This window comes from Colius striatus, chromosome 10 (genome assembly GCF_028858725.1).
Source record: "Colius striatus isolate bColStr4 chromosome 10, bColStr4.1.hap1, whole genome shotgun sequence".
NCBI lineage: Eukaryota > Metazoa > Chordata > Aves > Coliiformes > Coliidae > Colius > Colius striatus.
Window position 1 is genome coordinate 6794395 of NC_084768.1, and position 22982 is coordinate 6817376.

General features: G+C 39.9%; 1 protein-coding gene across 1 annotated transcript in view; it reads right to left on the reverse strand.

The window, feature by feature from the left end:
* Positions 1-20854, reverse strand: part of TGFBR3 (transforming growth factor beta receptor 3) — a 112577-nt gene extending 91723 nt beyond the window's left edge. The window contains exons 1-2 of the mRNA XM_062003570.1: positions 20724-20854; positions 7413-7588 (exon numbers count right to left, since the gene is read on the reverse strand). Of these exons, the coding sequence (XP_061859554.1) occupies positions 7413-7473 (61 nt within the window). The 5' untranslated portion in view covers positions 7474-7588; positions 20724-20854. The remainder of the gene's footprint in view (positions 1-7412; positions 7589-20723) is intronic.
* Positions 20855-22982: the final 2128 nt, after the last annotated feature.

Consider the following 22982-nt stretch of genomic DNA (forward strand, 5'->3'; position numbering starts at 1 on the left):
ATCAGTTCATTTGCAAAGGTCATCGAGTGAAACTACTAAGAGGTGAAGGTAACCACAAAGTGAATTCTTCACCACTCTTAACCAAAACTATAAAACCAAACCAACACCAAACCTGTTCCAGAGGAAAGTAAACATTTTGCTGAAGAGTTAAAACACAACAAAGCTTATAAGTATTTCCACCACTTAACCCTGAATTCCTTTACTTCTTATTTCTTCTATGCACTGCTTCCAATAATGAGAGTAATGACACTTTTAGTTTAGTTCTTTCCATCTCTGACAGGTAAAATCCCTTTTTTAACTGCCTATTAGTAAGTCTCACAGGGTAGTAGCTGCCAAATAAGAGAACAATAGCTCTATCTTTTTATAAAGTGCACTAAAAAATAGAGGGGGAAAAAAAAGCCCTTGAAGCACTGCCTGAAGCAGCTGCACTTTATGGAATTATTAAAAACCTTTGCTTTTGTCACCTGGGGTCACAACTTATCCTTGGTGAAATTCCATTGACTTAAAACAAGTTTATACCAAAGAGGAATCCAACTCAATGCCTTCAAGTAATGAAACATGGCACAGGGTCTTTGTGTTTTGGGGTTTTTTTTCCAATCCAGAGCCATCTCCAGCATGACTTACAGCCTGAGGGCCTTCAGTTCTTTTTTTTTGCCATTAACTACAAAGGACAAAATTATTTCTCTTCCTTGACAAGGAATAAACCAGGTCCCTATATTTTCTCTACAGTATAGCATAAGCAGTAGTAGAATAAGAGTGGTGATTCATGCAAATATATTTCAGAGGAAAAAAGCTCATAAAAAACTTGCAGAAACTCAACACACTTTTCATGTGCAAGTAACAACTGCTTTTCTGATAGCAGATCATAGAATGGTAGGGATTGGAAGGGATGCTCCATTTCTTGTAAAGACAACCCAGAATCACATTTGAGAATGTTGGGTTTGGGATGCTACAGCCCTTGAAGCCTAATTCTTCCTGTGACAACAGATAAATCTCTGCTATTTGATGCTTGTGCATGCCATGCATCATTCTGTAGACGCAAAGTTGGCTAGTTCAACTTACCAACATTTCAGGTTATTTTGATAAGAAAAAACAGAAACAACCACAATGAAAGCTGAATACATATTAGTTATAAGATAGATTTTTAAGGTGTTCCCTAGACTAGCACCTTACTCTGTAGACCCCTGAGTTCAGAAAACTTCTGTACCTCTCCTTGACATTAGACAAGACAAAAACATCCACTTCAGTTAAATAAAAATGCCCTTTTCACATTTTTATTCATGAAAGATATCAGGGGTTTGTGTTATTTTTAAGATAAATGACAAATGGAGAAGCTAAGAAAGAGTTAATAAGGGCCTACAATACAGAAAAGATATTAAAAGATCTACAAGCAAAATCCAAATCCCAATTCCCTTTAGAAAACAATTATTTTTAGCACAGTATTTATAAAATAATTACGTGATGCTTCGAACTTGATAAAGTTTCCTTTTAAAAGAACTTCAATAGGTTTCCTTAGAAAGACGAGGATTAATGCCATTTAATTTACAGTCTCCACTCCAGAGACTATAAGTAATGCTGCCATTTGCCTACATCTACACAACTCAAATACTGCATTATGGGTCTGACATTTCTTCGAATTCCTTTGACATTGTCCAGAGTCAGTTTTAGTCAAAGCACCAGACTTTCATGTTTACTGAGAAACCCTCTGGTTCAGCAAAACACTTAGATATATGCTCAGTTGTTTTCTACAACTTCACATCCTACTGCTCCATGTAGGTGTAGAACTCTGCTGAAATTCAACTGTTTCTAGCTTCCTAGCCCTGCTGACACAGGAAAAATGCTGGTTTTTGAGTTCAAGCCATTTCAAGTCTGTAACACAATTATCTCTTCTAAAACACATTATGTTTCACTGTTGAATCCTGACGCTCAAAGTTCTTCAGAATTTTTCCCTGGTTTTGGAAGATAAAAATACTATTTATAAATAAACCACACAGAAATGGTACAGGATCTGACTCAATCGAGCTGATTGAAAGACAAAGACCAGATTAGAAACCTAATTTACACAGGAACAGATCACCAAACATTAATTCAGAGGACCTACAGATTTAGTTTAGCTGCCCAGTTTTGATCTGTCTTTGTGTCTAAACGGTTCATTCAAAAACATAAGCTACTGCTTGAAAGGTATTGCTACTTTTTGTATAAAATGAAGGTTAACTATCAACTTTTAATGTATATTTTTGGCTTTTCAAAGTTCTCACCAATCTCCCTGACATGAAATTAGGAATTCATCATCTCGCTCCCTGACAGATGAACATCTGACATAAAGATGCTTCGAATCACCATCAGAGTGCTGAAATGACAAAAAAAAAACCCCAATGGAGAGCATGATAGGCTCTCATGAGAGCACCACAGCTGTTCCCTTACAGTCCCTACAGGAGGGCTCCCAGCCTCACCAACCTGAAGCCTGGCTACACAAGTATGGCACAGTATGTGAGCCAGCCTTCTGCTCCTCTTACTCTTCCCTGAGCTTTAAATGCTCCAAGTACTGGTTAATCCCACCTTCTGAAAGACTGACTGTCCAGGCAATAAAGTGATAGGGCTGGGTGATTTTTCAAGGGAGGCAGAAGTTGGCTGCTTATGAGAAAAAGGTAAAGGAAAAAGGAAGTGGAGAGTGAAATCTCTGTCCATTCAAAATCTACAACCAATCTGTGCTTTACCTCAGTCCCAGTACTTCAGGAACCAACCTCTGCTCCTTGGTTCTCATCCTCTAACCACAATTTAAACAAATAAAAGACCCCACATCTCTGGCAACAAATATTTTTAGGAAAATAAAACTTCAACAATGTAATTGCATCTGGGAATTACCCAGTAAACACTGTTTAAAGTGGAAGGAAATTTGCTTGAGTGGCTCCTAGCATTTTTTTTACCTTTTTATTTTATTGTTTAAGATCACATCCTTCACCTTCCAGTGGAAAGGCTTTCTGTTCTGCTTTGAAGGATCCTATACTGCTTTTGGAAACATGGTGTTCCAAGTCAAAGGAAGTTCCTCTTCAAATAAAAAAACCCAAAAGGCCTGTTTCTTCCTGTTTTTACATTTACTAACATGGCACCCATCACCACCATATCTGGGAGACACTGACCCAAAAGATATATTACTTTACAAGTAAACAGCCCTCATTTAAAAAGGAAGAACACATGCTCTGAACAATGAAAGATTACTCATAAAAACAAGAAAAAAGGCTGGGATAACAATACAGCAGAGAATCAGGGAATAAAGAGCTGTTGAAAGAAAATCACAGAGACAGACCTAATGCAATGACAAACCAGTAAGCTCAGTATTGCATAAATGGGTAAATTCTTCAGTATATCCAATTGTTACAGTCTTTCCATCAGCCTCACCACAGCCATTAAACTCCATCATGAAGAATGAGGGGACTACAAGGCAAGCACAGGCAACATCAAATGCCAGGGGAGTTAAGGGAAAGAGAGCACAGCTGCATGGGCCAATTCTGGTTGGTATGAGCTGTCATGGCTGCATTGTGTTTTTGGCAGCAGGAATTATTTGCACCACAAGGTGGATCTACCCCAGAAGGCTGGAATGAGACCCTTGGCCAGCACAGATCCACCGGCTGTATCACCCTTCCATTATCTTTACAGCTGAAAAGTAAGGCAGGCAAGAAAAAAAGATGAGTTCAAATTTAAAAGAGAAATTCTCATTCCTTCATGGAAGAACCTATCTTGTTGAAGTTTTGGCCCTCGGGGTCAAGGGTAGGTATGCATTTCAGCTGTCCTCCAAAACATTTTATTAAGATCATCATGCACCTAACAGCACAAACTTGCCAGTAAGTAAAATAAATAAGTTTCAGCCTTTGATTTAAGCCAAATTAGGACAGAACAATTTTGCTTCCAAGACTACAGACTTGCTTATGAGGTTATCCAAGGCTGCAACATATGCAGTCCTGAGGATTTGTGTGGAGCTCCTACTGCAGGTTGCCAGGTCTTAGTTTAAGCCGACTTCAAAAAACATAATTCATTTAGACAGGCAGGTGGTTTGCCAGAAGTTCTCCTCTCCAGTCTGCCTTGGACTTTCCATGAGGAAAAAGAAAAATAAGAGTAGAAAAAAAAACTCCTACAGTAATCAAGGCCTCCTTTGCAGTTTTGTTCTGTATATTTGAAGCTGTACAAATACAAGCTTACAAGAAATCGATGTATAACCTAAATGTAAATCAGGTTCAGGTAAGCTTTTAGCTGCATACATCTGGGCAGTACAAGGAGACAGAGAAATAGACAAATATTCTTTGAATATTTATACAACTATATTCATAGAATGGGAGGGTTGGAAGGGACCTTTAGAGATCATCTAGTCCCACTCCCCCTGCAGAAGCAGGTTCACCTAGATAAGGTTGCATAGGAACATGTCCAGTTGGGTCCAAGGAAGGAGACTCCACAATCCTCCCTGGGCAGCCTGTGCCAGGGCTCCCTCACCTCACACTGAAAGAGTTTTTCTTATGTTTAAGTGGAACTTTTTGTGTTCCAGCTTCATCCCATTACCCCTTGTCCTGTTACTAGCTACTATTGATACATATATTTTCAATGCTGTTAGTGAGGAGTATTCTTCAAGCTGTTAGTATGAAAAACATGCAGTTTTGTGTCTCAGTTTTGATTATGCATCTCTGCATCATCTAACTCAGGGGGTTTTGAGCTCTGTTTAACACATTAGTACCTTAAAAAGCAAGAATGAAAAGGAAAAAACCCATACAGAGTCTGTCTAGAAGATCCTCTATATCTGAAAAAAATGCTGAAGATATTAGAAAGAAACAAAACCTAAACCAATGATAGCAGTGTCAGTGTAGGATGGGGAAAAAGAGGGAAAAAAAGGCAGCAGCCTCACTACTTCAGAAACAAAGAGTAAACTGGAAAAAGGCTCTATATAGGAAACTCAACACCCATGGGAGGAGGCGTGCTGCCCCCTGCCTCCCCCAGGCTCCACCACAGGCACTCACGGATTTCAGTTACACTTCTTGGGTTTATTTATACTAGTATGCTAATAGTTCAAGTCTGAAAGAGTGCAGGTTCTGTACACTGGCAATAAGAGCCAAGCCTGCAGCACCCTGCCCATCACAACAGCTCACAAGCATCTGCCACAGCTTTTTCTGCACGACTGGTACATGATACTTGCTCTCAACCGCATTTAGCCTATAGCCACAAACTCTCTGCATTTGAAGTACATAGTTGTTTAGGTTAACAAGACTCAGTGACTACTAGGAGAAAACTGTTGCAAAAGCTCTATCTAAATAACCTTCAGAGAGCTGTCCTTCCTCAGCTGTAATTATATCTGCCTGAGCACACATGCTCTCTCTTTCAGTCCATCAGTTCTTTATTGCTCTTATCTTACCTATACCCACGATACTCTGGACATTAACTAGTTGTGCCCATTAAGAATTTATTGCAAAAATAGAAAACATGAAACAACTTCAAAACCCACAAGACAGGCACAGCTAGAAAAAACAATGACAGTGCTTCCTCACCTGCCCTGAATAAACTGTGACTCTTTCTACTCCCTTCAGCTATCTTCTTCCCATGCAGATAGTGGGATGAATCAGTCTCCAAGAATGAAAGAACTTTGAAGCTAGCCCTGCTCTGAACAGGGGGCTGGAAGTACCTTCCAGCCAGAATCATTCTATGACTCTAGTTATGAATAAGCATCTGATCAAATCCAAGGCCACAGTCCTTTTGAAGTGTTTGTGTCAAGAATAGCTGCCAGAAGAGAACAGAACTGGAGAGTAAAATGAAAACCAATACAACAAACTTCAGGACAGACATGCTAAAGTTTCTGAACACTGAATAACTTTCTAACAATAATTCTATGTTTGATAACACTTTTAAATTAGTGGTTTTAAATTAAAGCTGCCATTAAGAGGTAATCTGATTTCTTACGTAAGGAATTTCCTCAGCAGCAAAATGGCATTGTAGCTGTGATCAACTAAAAACATTTTCATTTTCTACACTGGCACTTTCTTTTAAAGTAGATTTTTATGCATCTATAATGATTCAGATTCACTCCAATGATTCAGATTCACTGTTGTCAGCCAAGACCAGCATTCATATCCTCAGCACAAGCCACAGACACTCAGACACGCCCTGTATTGCTGAAAGTTTCTCTGTAACAAAACTATTGCAAAATGCATCATCTACTATTAAAACAATCAGAGTTACTAATGTTGGATGGATGCCTTCAGAAGGTCAATCCCAGAGAAAGTCCCACAAGGCTTGAAACAACATAATTTCCATGTTGACCGTGAAAGGAAGCCAAATTTTAACACATTTAATTGCTCAGCCCAGTCTCTTCCAAAGCCAGTCATCTTTTCCACGGTGAGGACATCTCAAATTTAAGCAAGCCATCTGTCCACTGTCCACTTTTCCCACTACCTCATTTTGACTGACTGTATATCCACTTGGCCTCTTCTCCAATGACCCATGCTGTATACAAGCAGGACACCTAAGAGGCTTCTCTTGAAGCCACAGGAAGAACTCTGACAAACAAACACACTGAGAAGAATCACTTCAGCACTTAAAGAAACTATAAAATAAGCTAGGTACTGGAACCCTGCAGATCTTTCCTTTCTGTCACAAGTTATTGCAACACACTGTTTACAGTCCCCATAAATGGCAATGCATCCCCTTAACCTATGAGACCTCCAGGAACACTGACAACTGTTACTAAAGGTCTTTACCATCAACACTGACAGTGAACTTTAAAACAGATTAAACAACTGTCAGGAATATCCAAGGTGAGGTTTATCCCAATAGGACTGGAAGGACAGAGAGACTCTGTGACCTATAACAAAACTTTTCCAGGATGCTGGGAGAAATTTCCTTTCATAAATTAAAGTAATCAGGATTTAATTCCATCTTACAGACCTTAAAGGCTGAGTTGGTACACCTGTTCAGCCCAGCTCTGTAGACAAATCCTAGCTCAGCTACATCAATGCAGCCCTGCACTCAGGATAATAAATCCATCCCCTTGACAGAGCTAACAGTTTGGTCTCCGAATCATGTGGGCAGAGCCACCCTGCTTCCAGTCCCAAAGGCTTCCATAGCAATCTCCCCTTTTAAAATAGAAGTGCATCTTGTAATTCTCTTTTAAAAAAAATAATTTACCAAAATAATTTACATTACTTCTGCAGTTTATTGAATTTAAGGGGAACACAGGTACAAAACACTCTTGAAGGCACAGCATTATTTCTCACATCACCATATCAGTAAGTTATAATCACAAAAAGTTTATATAAAGACTAGATGTAAATATAAACTTTAGCTGACCTACATTTTTCCAGCACAAAAAACCACATCAGTAATTCTGAATATACAATAAGTTACACTGGATGCATGATTTACATAATGTCACCTACCTGCAGCTGCAAAGCACAAAATCATCAAAGTGAACACTGAAGTCACACAACTTGAAGACATTTTTGCAAACACTGGATCTTCTCAAATCAACTCCCTTTGTAGCTCTTCATGTAGATTTATTCCCTTTGAAATTTGTGGTGTGTTTTGAAATGAAATCCTCCAGACTTTTAATTGCCTAAAGAAAGAAGTAAAAACATATTTTAATACAACTTATAGAAATGCTGTGAGATACTTTAAATTATCTCTCTTGTAACAAGAGAAACAGAAGTCTTTCTTAAAGGACTACCAGAGGAGTGTATTGTACATTGCCCTAGGTACTGGTAACTTAGTATTCTTCCTCCCTGTACTTCAGCATTCTTTTCAGCTGTTGCTCTTTCATAAAATGCACTGTGTAAGTTGTGATCTACTTGGAAGCAAAATCACAGAGTTCTTTCTGTCAACTAATACTGAAGTCCCGCTTAAGCCTGCCAATGGTACTCATAGCCTCAGACCTGTTTATTTAAGTATTGAGACTTTTTCTAGGACATATTTGTTTGGCTAATTATCTGTTCTTATCTCTATTATAACATGGAGAAATGTTTCACATGTCCTCTAGCTGGTTCACGGGTAACATGATAAACTTAACTCATCACTTCTCACTATCACAAATTCTGATAACTCTTCAAGGTTACTTAATGTTAAATATAAATCTGTTCAAAATCGTTAAGAGACTACAACATATCATACACCAGGTCAGTAAAACAACTTAAATGTTCTATACAAATAAATGACAATATAGCTGACGCTTGCAGGCATTCAAAACATTGAGAATTCTGACCCTAGCTTGCACATAGTACATTTTTGAGAGGAAACACTTACGAGATGCACAGTATCTTACTTTTTTCTTTAATCTATTCTCAGCAATCTAGATATCTAGAATGAAACTATAGAGTAAGTAGATAAGGAACCAGAACACTTGTTATTGTATTCCATCAAAAATCTTATCTCTTCACTACCAGCCTTCAGGAGCAGAAGATGACAGATAGTGCCTCAACAGCTGCCAACACTTGCCACAAAGCAATGCAAGCAATTGCAACCAACTATCATGGGGCTAAGTGACAACCATATGCTGAGTCAGGATGAAAATCTAAACCCCAGCAAAATTAATACCATTTAGAAGGTTCTTGCCAACATTAAAATGGAATGAAGTACAAAGTCAGAAAAAAGACTAGGCTCTCTTATACCACGCATGCCATGCTGTGCACGATCAGAAGTCTGCCTACCAGTGACTTAGAAACATTATCAAACAGCAGTGAATGAAGGAAAACTCCTAAAGAAATGGTAACTCTAGTAATGCTGCCTAGTAATCTTTATCTTTTCCCCAGTTGGAACACCAGTAGGTAAAAGTTCACTCTTGACTGAGAAAAGGTACCCCTCACTTTGTAGAGTGGAGACAAGATCTGAGTATCTTTTTATCTGCTATTCTCAAAGTTAGGTATGATTAAGATATTATCAGATATCCAAAACCAGACATTCTTTTTCATCAGAATTATATGAGACTGTCACTATCTGTGAAAATACTTCATCATGCTAACCTAAAACCTTGACCTCAAAAGCTAAGAACTTGTGAAACTACCCTGGGATGTTTAAAGGAGCCTTAGCTGAAAGAAAAAAAACCAAACTGCTTTTTTGTAGTCTTCCATACATTAACCTTTTTAAACACTGGCCCTGAATTTAGGACTAGATATTAATCTAAGAGAAAAAGTTTCAAGAAATAAACAAATACCTACTAATATATCATTCATGTAATAACATCAGCTGTCTATCATTTTGCTTATTCCAACTTGAAACTTATCACTGTTAATGAGGTTGAATATTACAGGTCCTGGGGCACAATTCTTTCAGGTGTTTGCTAGGTTCAATAGATTATAGAAAGCATTAGGTGAGACTTACAATACTACCACACACCACCACACTGCAATGAGTGTCTATGATTAAGAGCAAAGCAAATACCACAGCCTCATAAAGCAGTAACAGCCTACCCTAAAACCTCAACCAAGCATGATTCACCTAAAGATTTCTTCCACAACACCTTGTAGAAGATGGGTTCATCTTCAAGGAGAAAAATGTTATGGAGAAGGATGAACAAATGCACAAAACCAATCCTAGAGATAGTTTGAAACCAGAAAGCCTCAGAAAATGAAAGCTTCCTTGGGCAATTTACAAGGCTTGTGAAAATTACTCATCCTGAACCTACTGGAAGCATTCAGTGGCTTCCTAGATATCTCTCATCTCCCCCTAGAGCATAAGATATACAGCTAACTCTCCATGAGTGATACTGAACTTTGCAGTAAATTAAAGCCAACCTTTATTAAACAGAAATAAGAAAATTGTTGATAAGCATGTTGGACAATTCTTTAACACAGGAGTTTTTGAGCACGAAAAACCAAACCAAACAGGTTTAATGTCAAAATTTCGAGCGATAAGGAATTTATGATGGATATTGAACATCATTTGGGAAGTCCAACTTCACTTGGAATCATTTTTTGCTATTTCTCTAGACAAAAATAAACTTCAGTTTACTCAAGAGTATTTGGTTGCTAGCTCAATTTTAAAATGCTGCCATAAACCAAAACAAATACAGTAAATTATAAGGTTTCTAGCAAGTTCTAGCTATCAAAGACCATCTGAATCACAAAATCTTAAGGGCTGGAAGGGACCTCAAAAGATCATCTAGTCGAACTCCCCTGTCAGAGCAGAATCACCTAGAGTAGGTCACACAGGAACTTGTCCCATGGGTATAGTGTCCTGTAAGATGTTATATGTGCTAAAAGGTAATGAATAAACGTTCTGAAACGTGAGTTACTGACGTATAACCATTTCATTAACAACAAACAAAAAACAAACCATAAAAGTAACAACTACAGACATACGCTCAGTAATACACTAAATAATAACACGAGAGATGAATCACTCATCACAAAGCCCTCATTCCTCAGTGACATTTTTACAAGGCACACAGTTGTGCAAAAATAGGGAGAACTAGGAAAGAAGTGGAGATAAAGCGATGCTGCAAGAGCAGCTGAGAATCCCATTCCGTGCTGACCTCTGAAGCATGTTAAAAGGCCAAGTTTCAATTTTACTTGGATTTGGGAAAGATGATTTAAAAGCAAGAGAGAAAACATACACTTCAGGGTATAACTCAGAGCAGCCAGTATACAGTGAAAGAGCTCAAGGCTTCTACTCCAATTCTGCTAGCTTATGAAGGGTGAATAATGGAGACTTAAATGAACAGCAGTAAGAGCTTTCTAAAGAAAGAACTCATTTGCTTGAAGATATGTACTCACAAACTTAAGGAGGGCAAATTTCAAACCTTGAAAGACAATGTGAAAATGTGAAACTGACAGCAAGCTTCATGAATCTGCCAGATGCACAACAGCAACTCAAGCAAAAAAAACCAACCCCACAAAACCACACAGATTAAACTGCTGCTAATAATTAATTTAAAAATAAACCTATTAAGCAGGTAATTTGTGAGTGGAAAACCTGATCATCACCTGTGACAGAAATCAGCTGCTACAAAGCTGCTATTATCTGACCATCTGACAGCACCAAAGTAATAAGAAACTAGGTGAGAAAAATTTAGTTGTGGTGCAAAAGATGCCAGATTCTGCTTCAGTGTGAAGCCTGCTGTCACTAGAAGAATATCTGAAACATGCAAACTAGGAAAAGTTAAGACAGTCCACAGAACAGGAGGACATTTCCTCTGAAATAAAAAAGATGTACAAAGGGATCAGGAACCTAAATTATTTACCCATGAAGTAAACACAACTGCTAGTCTTTTGAATCTCAGATTGACATTTTCAAGAATATCATATTTTCCTTTTGGGTATATCTCAGCAGCTATTTTTGGAACTGAAGTCACAAAAGGGCATATTAAAAGTATAACTAAGAAATCCCAAGAGAGATGATATGAGATCTTTGGGTTTACTGTTTTCATGACAGTGTTTTATACTACTACAAGCTGAAAGAAAGGCTGTGGCAAGAGAAGGCATTTGTAACTGGAAACCATTGAAGGCTGATTAAGAGGCAGCCTGGTGGGGTCATTTTGACTAATGCTTCTGTCATAAGGGCACTAGTCTTGCTAAAAGTGAGAGTCTAAAAAGCACTTAAGAGGCCGTTTCCTTTGGAAGTGTTGTTTTGCATATGGAATCAGGAATGAGTGATAAGTGGGAACATCAAGAATCTTACTACTACTAGATTTTGTAAGGTTGGAAAGAAGACTGGGAAAGTAGAAAGGGGGAAAAATACTTTGAAGTATATGAGGAAAAGAAGAGGAAGTATGAGGTTTTAATTTGGTTTAATGCAGGAGCTTCTAATGTCTAAGAGAATTTTAATATATAAAGCTTACCTAGAAACCAGTGAGAAAATGATGTTTTTAGAGGACACTGAGCACGGAAAGAGAGATCTCTTTGCTTTTCCAAGAGATCCATTTTTTTGACAGCAAACACTTCTTCAAGCTGACTTGGCTAAAGTCAGCATAACTATTGCATCCTACTGTTCTTGAGGTCAGTGGTCTCTTTAGCTTCAGTTTTTACCCACTTTTCTTTTCCTGGTAAATCTGAACGGTCCAACCTAGTAATATATATGCCTACAGACGCCACAGCCAGAGATCTGGGGGTATTTCTGTTTCCTATTAAAGGCTTCTATAGCATAGGAATTTGCCACATTTATTGCTGAATTGGATTCTTATTGCCTTATTTTACCCTCATTTCCCTTAAGCCTTTTCCCCAATAGTCACCATCTGTTTCTTCAGTCACCACCTATATTTCCCATACAAGTTCCTCCTTTGCCTTAACTCTGTCCTCCTTGTTATCTAATCTTTTTCCTTACTGCCTGAAAAATAACTTCCACTTCCTCTCCTTCTTATCAACTTGACCTCTGGTAGTTTCCTCCTCTTTCCATGCATGGTGCCAGAGTTTGCACAGCCTTCTACAACACTGCTAAAAAACACTTCTCTAGCAAAGTAAGCCAAAAATCATCCTCCTCTAAGTCATATCACAAGTCCCCCCAAGGCGAAAGGGGATACTTGAGGAAAGCCAGCAGGATCTGTCCCTTTGTGTTGTTTCACCATAGCAACATGAACCTAAGTTTCTAGGCCATCCAAGAAGGCCTTCACAGCCAAAGCTTTTTCACTTATTGTTTGTTTGTTTTACACATGGCAACCATTTAACTTGTTTAACCACTTCTTCTCCTATTTGTCTGTGCAGGTTCTCTATGCAAATTCAACACATGCACGCCACGCCTAAGTTAAAAAGGTAATCATTTGTAATCAAGTACACCCAAGCTCAATTAACAATGTTTTAAAATCACAAATGGTTAACTACACAAGCAGTTCTATAAACTTAGGAACAGAACAATTTGAGAGAGTTTATTTGTAACCCCATTCAATTATAATTCCTATTAAATATTCATTTTACTACATTAGATGACATTTATCCTCTGTCAGTGATCTGTGATTTGCACACAAACCAGTTGGGAAGCTAATAGGGCTAGCAAATATTAATGTGGAACTGAAAATCTGTATGTTATTTTTTTTAATGTCTATGTCTAAGCAATACAGATGAAGTTCCAGCATTCAAAACTCAAAACAGTAACTTATTCTTAAACTTTTAAGGCAACAGATTCTGTTCTACAAACTAGAAAGTGGTTTCATTATCAGGGAATATATGAATAGTAATATAACTGAAAAATCTTGACATATCAAAAGCCCAGGGAAAAAGTAACTCTGATGTCCTGCAGTTCACATGTTGCTGTGCTTGTAACGGGACATTTCAACAAGTCACAGTTAAAGGCTATGGGAACTGGCCAAGTGCCAAGGGAAGATGTTTCATGCCATTTAGCAGTTGTGCCCCTCTATTCCATGTGACTTTTGTTTTAACATTTTGTTTATTTATTTTCGTATTACTATGTTACAATGTAGCCTGTCAAGTTACAGGAAGCCACAGAATATATACAAACGACTCTGTGAAAGACCTGAAACCATTCCACCTTTTTAGTAATGGTTTACTGAGGTCGGTTTTGTTACCTGGTACATCTTTTTCCCCCAGACAGCATGAAGCTCTGATTGGGATGAAGGTGCCACTAGTATTTCATAACTAATTTTCCCTTCAGCTTTCCATGACTTTTTTTTAATCACCTGCCTTGAACTGCCAGGAGTTCAGATCAGAAACATAAAGTCATGACACCAGAAACACTATGAAAATTCCAGCTGAATTATCATTGCACATTTTAGCAATGTGAGACACTTTACAGAAACAGAATAAAAATCACTGTGTTTTATGTTCCTGGGACTTCCCTTCCCCCAAACACAGAGGTATGCAGCTGAATCTTTCTAGCCTGAGCAGCAAGGTTTTGCTTACCAAATGTAAACAAGAGAATAGCTTCTTACAGATCAGGATGTAGGAGGGTTTCAATAGATGGAAGGGAAGGAAGTGCACTGTGGAGTCTTTTTAGTGGAAGAAGTGCATAAGACTCTTCCAAGATAAGGAGACTGGAACAGATTCCTTTTTGACAACAGCAAAAATTCCTAGAGGTTATCAAACCTCTACAGAAGGGAGCACACATGGCACTGAAGACCGTGTTTAACAAGACTAACACCCTACATGAAACTCAAATACTGAATCAGAACTTCTCTACCTTAACAATGAGCTGTCAGGGACATAGCACACCAGAGAATCTCTCAAGAAAGAGGAAAAAACAAGGTACTGGGATGCTGTACAGTTTTTATACTATAAAGGCTCAAGCAATCTACCATCTAGTACTAGCCTCAGACATATTTTACTTGCACTGCTCACTTTCTCTGTTCTCTCACAAGCAAAAAAGTATTCATAGAATGGTAGGGATTGGAAGGGACCTTTAGAGATCATCCAGTCCAACCCCCCTGCAGAAGCAGGGTCACCTAGATCAGGTCACATAGGAAAATGTCCAGGTGGGTCTTGAAGACCTCCAAGGAAGGAGACTCCACAACCCCTCTGGGCAGCCTGTGCCAGGCCTCCCTCACCTCACACAAACAGTTTTTTCTTATGTTTAAGTGGAACTTTTTGTGTTCCAGCTTCATCCCATCACCCCTTGTCCTGTTTCTAGCTACTATAGAAAAAAGGGATGTCCCAGCCTCCTGACAGCCACCCTTTAGATATTTGTAAATGTTAACAAGATCTCCCCTCCATCTCCTCTTCTCCAGACTAAATAGCCCCAGTTCCCGCAGCCTTTCCTCACATGAAAGATGTTCCAGTACCAGTGGCATAATTATACGTCATCTTCCTGAAACAGAAACATTTCTTGTGCATAGGTATCTTCAAGCTGAACAAGAAGACCATAAATTGCATGCAACAAATCTGTACAGCTTTTCCTCCTCATAGTTAAATTTCTTTGTCCTGATTACTCTCTTTTTCTCTGGTTCCTAATTGGAAACAGAATCGGTTTCCTGGTACTGGATTATCTTACTCTTCACAACACAGCAGCAGCCAACAACCTCACACAAATCTAACTTAAGATTAAGTTTTATTTGGCTTAGTTTCCAATTGCACACCTAAACTAAACAGATAAGCACACTGATGCACCTATCTGACAGACATAACCCCAGGGAAGGTATCTCATTGCAGAGAATGAGCCACAGCAGGATGGAAGGTTACCAACAACTCAGCAAGGGTTCTTCCACTCAAGACAAAAGATTCCTGCAAATTATTTTGTCAATGAATGCTTGATGCTGTTATTTTTTTCAAGACTAATCTGCAAAATATTAGAACTCTATCAAGCAGTATTCTAGTTGCAACCTCTCTATCAGGAAAAAAAGCTAGCTCGGTCTCATTCGGATTTAAAGTCTTGAAGTAACCCCTATACGTTTAGAAAGTGCTTGTCAAATCATGGCCTACAAACACCCCAAATTCTTCAAGTTAATTGTGAGAAACCCAGAAGGGGTAATAATGAAAAACACATCTCTCAAAAGTTAGCTGTTAGACACTAAATTTTCAGGGACACATCTGTAAAATGGGAAACTTCTCCCACACATATAGGGAAGACAAAGTGCCACATAATTAAAAGACTGAGTCAAAAGGAGTTTCCCTTTGTGTAGGAGTAAGCTACTCTCTCCTTACTTGTCTGCAAAATAATCAATGTCATTTCATTTGTTGTTCAGAGAAATAGGTTCAGGTTGAAGCAAAACTCTTTGCATAAAACCTATCATTTACAAGCACCACAACGATGAAGACTTGTTTCAATCAAGATACTCATCACTGGCATGCTCCACTCAGAATGGAGCTATACTCCCATATAATTTTTACCATGTAGAATTTCCTGCTTTTTATTATTTTATATTAAATGTATAGAGGAAGACTGTAAAAAGCTTTGAACATAAGTTTAGAGAGATGGAAGGCTACAATAAACTCTTGTATTCATATAAATAATTTCTACACCTTTTATGCCAGAAGGAAATCACTACACTTCATCACAGGAGTGAAAACCATCTGATTTTAAGGGTTCAGAAATATTGGTCATTTTAAACAGTGGAGGGAGGAACTAATACATCACATAACTTAAGCTCTAACAGGGCAGAAGTTACCCAGTCCATTCATGTAGTAGCTTTAAATAAGAAAAGGCCCATCTTTTCAAATACTACAATGGCTGTTTTGTCAACCGAAATAGAAATTTGCTTTAACCAAGTAATTGTGAAAAACAAAGTATTGCATTGGTGATGAAATACTACCACAGTTCTCAATATTGTTGGGTCAAATGCAGATATATATTTAGAGAAGTAATTTATTAGACTAAGACAAAAGAGGACATATTGCTCATCAATTCACCACCAGCAAGGAACTAAACATATTCAGCAGGTAAGCTCGCTCACTGGATAGTTTGGGATTTTCTTATTGTCCCTGACTCATACAATGAGCCTGTGCTTACAGAGGAAGTCAGAATATATGTGAATTTCCATTCTGATACATACTTTCTGTATCAAAGCTCCTATTGCCTTCTGTGAAGAAAAACAGCCTATACATTTTAGCTCGAATTAAGCTGTTTCAGACCCATGACCTCTCGATAACCTCATCTCCTGCAATCTAAACAAATCTCTTGCAAGGTCATAACTAAACTTATTTAAAAGAGGGGCTCTTCCAATCTGACTACCAGAATCTTACAAAACATTGCAACAGAAAGAAGGGAGGGAAGAAAAAAAAAACTAGTGTATTGAAATTAGCCTGATTACTAAAGGAAATTACTAAATATAATGGGATAAGATTTGGTAACAATAGACAGATATAAAGTACTATCCACAGAATTAATATGAAATTATCTTCACATTTTTGTCAATAAACTCATTTCATTATAAATACATAATTTGCCAGACAATAATAGTACTGCCAGCAGTACTATTCAACAATACTTACAACACAATATATGTGTTGACAAATGTGACTATTCTGACTATTTCTGAAAGTCAGAAAAGATGTTCTTATTAAAAAAAATCTATTTTGCCAGAGTGCAAACAAAAAAATATGGGATATATACCAAGTGGCAGCTTTAAAGTCTCTCTTTCAGTGATTTCCAGAGACCGACTTCATTTTGGCTATCATAGAGTTAATTGTTGCTGTAATAGCACAAGTAATGCTGCTCTACTGGATGACTGCCAGCACATAAAAATGTGAATCTGCAGTCATGGATAAAGCAATTCCAATTGCTCTGCTTCTTTGCTAGTACTTTTTTTATGGCAAAACATGCTTCTATTCATGAAGTGGCTAGCAAGTAGTCACTGCTACAGAAGTAATGCCTATTTATAATACACAAATATTTCAAGGAACTGGATCAAAAGTAATGTGATTGCAAAGATATTTGCAATCTATATTCCACAGGATAATTTCTGAGAGCTACCTAAATGGCCCAACACTTGATAATTTATGTCTTAAGTGCTATTAAAGACACCAAACAAAAGAATCTGAAGACAAAAGAGGCAAAGCACTATTTTCAAATAATATCAAAATAGAAGTTTTGCTTTGACTTTACAAACTACATACTTCAGCATCTCAGAGAACCATACAGGGGAGAAAGTCCTGTGATTCCACAAAAATTAATAGAAGAAGATCATCAATGGAACTTAACATGCACCTTTTTGTACCTTCAGTATCTGGCAACATCAGATAATGCCCTTAAAGAAGAACGTGTGGCCATTGAGACACATGGGCACTAAAACAATGGGAATATTAATTTAATACCTCAGTATGCAATCAGTGCTATTCCAGAAACAGAGCAGCTTACATCTCTTCCTTTAAACTTGACCTTGGGCTGTTAATTTCAGTTGAACTATATTTTGTCTTCACTTGCTCAAAGATCTAATGCTAGGAAAACATACAATTGTTATCACTCACAAGTGGCTAATTGGCTACTCTGTGGCTAATGTTCCCCACCATATGTGAAAGACAGCTTAAGTCTGAGTATAAGCAGCAAGATATCTCACATTTACTACAGGGTAAACGTGTACATTTCCTGGCTCTTACTGGGGAATAGCTGACATGCTACAAATTCCCATTCCTCACTTAGCATTGAGCAATCTGTACACCCAGACCTTAAGCATTTGCCATTTGGCTGCATCAGACTTCATAGACTAAAAAGCAATATGGATCAATGCAAGTCACTCAAACAACTTTCTTTGGCAACAGTTTTTAAATTCAGTATCCCTGGCACAACAGATGCAATCAATTGTTGCACCAATACAAAGCAAAAAGAAAAATGATTGGTTTGTGTTGGGAGTATCAGTTGACCTTTATAAAAATAAGCTAGTAATGACTTCTTAAAACCTAAGAGAATAGCTAAAAATATTCTCTCTTATGGAAACCCTAAATACGAGGAATAGTTTCTGGCTAGTATGGAAGAAATTCCATTTAGAAGAATAGAAGACATGCCTGCTAGACCAAACGAATATGCAACCACTCAAAAATAATGTGTTTTTTCCAACATATGGGGTGGAGTGGTCAATAAATTGGCACCTTCTAAAGAAATACTATCACAATTACAGGTCCAAGGTGTTAAGAAATTGCAACTGTGGTAGGAAGAGACTTGCTAGAAAGTTTTGTCTGCCCCCTGCTGGTTAACAGTTAACTTCAAAACGCTGTTCCTAGAGCTAAGTATCTCAATGCTGAGGAAGCAAAAGATGTTTTGCACGTCAGAGGGTAAAAATTGAAACTTACTTTTTAAAAGACAACACATCCATGGTTGATATCATTTACATAATCTGACTAAATAAAGCTCTGGACATACAAACCATGCATCAGAATCAATGACCAAACAAGGCCTCCCAGAAGAAGAACGCTTGGCAGAAGAGAAAAATTTGAAGTGTCACTTTAAACTTAACAAGGTTGGACTAGAGCAAACAATTGGGGGAAACAAGCTTCAGAGTAAAGGACTCTTCACTGAAGGAAGCCAGCAGCCTGCCCCGTCCTCCAACACCCGTCCCTCCCTTCCTCCCCTAGCTAACCGGGAACGCTGAGCACAGGCAGCAGCGGTTGGTGTCAGCCCAGGTCTGCATTCTAACAAGAGCAGCTCAGAATTCAGCTATAATTCAAGCCCTGTAAGCTCTCAGGGGTTAAAATGGAGCTCTCCAAATGAAGAGGTATCTTACATTAATATTTCACTAACACTCTTGTTGAAAATACTTTGACAGAACACCTGTGCGGTGCTAATTAAAATCCAGCTACCAACTTATGCTGTCCCTGGAGTTCATTGAAAAAATGTAGCCTGCAGGGGAAATAAAGTATTCCTAACAGGAAGTGATAAACAAATAGATTTTGTCTTTGCAAGAAGATATATTTACACATGGAGTTTTAAAGGCTTCCACATATGAGACTACGATAGCAAGAGTGCTCTGGGTTACTATGAGCTAAGTCTACTTGGTCCTACAATTAGAGAGCGCTCTGATTTTGGGTTTTCTCCCCAGAGAGGGTCTAATATTGGCTTGTTTGGCCTCAACTTAAAAAAAAAACCAAAACAAAACAAACAGTTAGTATATAATAAGTATAGAGCTAAGCAGGAAACTTTTTTTCTTAGAACAAAATCATGGCACTCATTCATCCAAGTCTCTCTCTAATAGGTTACAAACCCTTTCAGAAGGTTTCTGTTAAACTGAACTGTGCTGACGATCATACATTTGAGAACAAATAATGGCATAACAGCTACATCTTAAATGAACTAAGTAGATGTACATATAGTTACAAGTGGAAAAGGCACAACCACATACACAGCTATACCTTAAGTCCTTTATTTTGGAAAGTGACATGTATCATCTGCCATACTGTTTCACTTTACTGATAATAACTCTGTCATTATAACCACATCTGAAACTGGGAAAAGTTCAAAAAGTTACTTCAATAACATTTCACTCTAATATCATACTATTGCTGGAAAATTTTTACTCTTTTTACTTATTTTTACTGAGGGGGACAAAGCACTGGAACAAGCTGCCCAGGGGTGTTGTGGAGCCCCCACCTTTGGAAGCCTTCAAAACTCACCTGGATGTGTTCCTATGTGACCTGATCTAGATGGATCTGCTTTGGCAGGGGAGGACTGAACTAGATGATCTCTAAAGGTCCCTTCCAACCCTACCACTCTGTGATTATATGAAAATGTACTCAGAAAGCTGCAGTGAATGGACTCCAGTAAACCCCCTGCAAAATACCCAACCGTAAATCCCACAGGTCAACAACTCTGAGAAATAGTAACAAAGTGACACGATACTAGCTTTAGTATTACTGTCACATGCACTGGGTTTATGCTCTACTAGGACATTGAGAAGTTGCCAGCTGACCTCACTAAGGGTACGATGGACCCGATATGCACAGTGGTATTAGCATCTGTACACGATCTCACCTGGTGCCAGTAAGTACCTCCGCCAGCACACAGCAGCCAGCCGGACAGAGGTGATTCTCCTTGGGACACCTATAGCTCCTTCTCACCAGAGGCGCACCTCACGGAGCTTCGCTTAACTCTCCCACAGAGCCCGCGTGTTTGCGCGCTGGGGACGGGCCACACGCTCCAGCGCTCATCGCACACGGGTTACGCTGCCCGTCCTACCCTCTCGGAGCCCGGCAGCCCCGCAGCGACCGGCGGCCCAGCCGGGACCCCCGCGCCGCGCCCAGCGCCGCCGCCCGCTGCTTCCCCGGGGCAGGATGACATGTCGCGAGGCACACGCTCCGCGCCCGCCCCACCGATCGCCGCACCCCCGCGGGGCGCCCGCTGCCTCTGACCGGCCCGGGCCGTCGGCTGGAGGTCTCGGCCGTCGCACTTACCCGGCAGCAGATCTGTCCACGCCGCGTCCCGGGAGAGGGACAGGCGCGCGGCGGCGCGGCTACGCCATGGGCAGCGCGAGAGAGCAGCCCTCCCCGCGGCCGTCCAGCGCCGGCCACTGCCGCCCGCTCCGCCGTGCGCAGGAGGAGGCGGAGGCGAGGGAGGCGCGCGGGCGGCCGGCCGGCCCCCAGCCCGCGAGTAACCCCATGGCGCGGCCGCACGGGGCGGGGCGGGCGCTGCAGCGCCGCCATTGGGCGCGGGGCGGGGACGGCGCCGTGCCCGCCGCCGCCGCTCGTGGGCGAGCAGTGGCCCCGTAGCGGAGCGCGACCGGCTGTGCCCCGTGCGGCTCCAGCGCCCACAGCCGTGACTCGGGGCGCAGCGGCGACAGAGTCCGCACGCAGCAACTCCTGCCCGGCCTCAGTTAGCTACAGTTAGGTTGTCTGCACTGAAAAACACTTCAGGCATTTGCAGAGCACGTCAATTAGTTACGTCGGGCTTGCAGTCCAGATGCTATGTGAGCTGTGACTTTAGCCCCTGCCTAGCACTGGGGTACCGTACCCCGCGCAGGTGCCGGCGACCTCCCGCGCCGCAGCCGCGCCGGGACGGCACGGGGCCACCACTCCGCCCTGAAAAGCCTGAGCCAGGCGACGGGCTGGCAGCACCGCACAGCTCGCACCGCAAGCACCGAGCAAAATAGCCCAGATCACTCGGGGCGTATCACTTGATGAGATTAAAAACCCAAAACAAACAGAAATTGGGTCTCAGGACACCATTAAGCTTGTCAAAACTCCCATTTCTACACTGCCATGACTATCGAATTTTGGAGCAATCTCATTGTGTGAGCAGCATCATGACCCATCACAGAGCTCGAATATTTTCTCCATCAGGAAGGATGAGTGGTGAATTAGTTTCTGAGCAAGTCTATTAAGACTCCAAGGACAGGCTTGTGCCACTCTACTCTTCTCACGATATAGCCTTTATAAGACACGGTAGTTCTTAGTGCTACTGGCACTTTGCAAACACTAATAGGGCAAAGCTCCCATCACAAAATCAACCTCTAATCCTATTATTACCCAAATAAACAAGTAAATGGAGACCATGCAGAGATATATAGAAACGCAGAGGAGTTTCAAAGTGTTTCACAAAATTTTAGTAATTAATCTGCTTTCTTACTCTGGGCAGTGGTGAGTGTCATTTCTTTTACAGTGCTGCTTGACTTCATGAACAATCAGATCATTTGTCCTGGCAAGGAGCATGTTGAGTTCTTATGCCTGCCCAAGAGTTGTGTTTAGAGAGTTCAGATACAATTTCAGCACTCTTGAAGTGCCAATTTGCAACCACTGAACAATCCATTGCCACTTTTACTTACGATCTCTGCCTATTTGACTGCAACTTACTCATACATCACCTCTGCATGTACCATATGTACCAGTAAATGGCTGGGCCCTGGGAAGTGCTAAGCACCCCCATAGGCTAGGCTTCAAAACTTGTATATTATCTGTATATGAGACCTGTAGCAAGTAAATCAAAGGTTGATATACTAAGCATTTCGCCTACATTAAATATTTCAGTGAACAGGCTTATAAAGCTTGCAGAAACAAGTAAAATGAAAGTTGAAGCCCACTTATTCTATTTTTTATTCATTTTTAGTGCTTGAAAAGTTGCACATGTTGGAGCACGATATGCTCTTCTCACCACTCTCAGGCTACAAGTAGGATAGAAAATCTTTGCAAGAGAGATGTGGAGGTGGGGAAAGTCCCTTCAACAAAGAAGAAAATTAATATTCTACAGCACTAAATACAACATATGATTTTCAATACATGTGATGTCTGCCACATTTCTGCTAGCAGAAATTCCAGAGCATTGATTAAAAATGAAATTGAAACTTAAGCAAGTCACTTATTTTTATTGTAAATACTCGTTTAGGTCCCAGTCGCACAAAGGTAACACTAAACACATTAGATTCACTCAAGTGAGCTGCCATGAGAGTTGTTCAAGTGTGTGAAGTCAAATGCATGTGCAGCTCTTAGTAAAATCAAATCCTTTGTACACAGGTCTGACCTCAAACAAATATTTTTCACTGATTTTCTTTAGGAAATGACTCTTATCCTTGGGGTCAACTATCTTCAGTACTGAGCATCCTTGACCATAGTTCAGACTTCACGTTACCTTCTGGTGTCTGAAAAAGTTTAGGATTTCCCAAGACATGCTCAACATTGATTTTTAGTTGTAAACTAAGATGTAACTCAGATGGGAGTTAT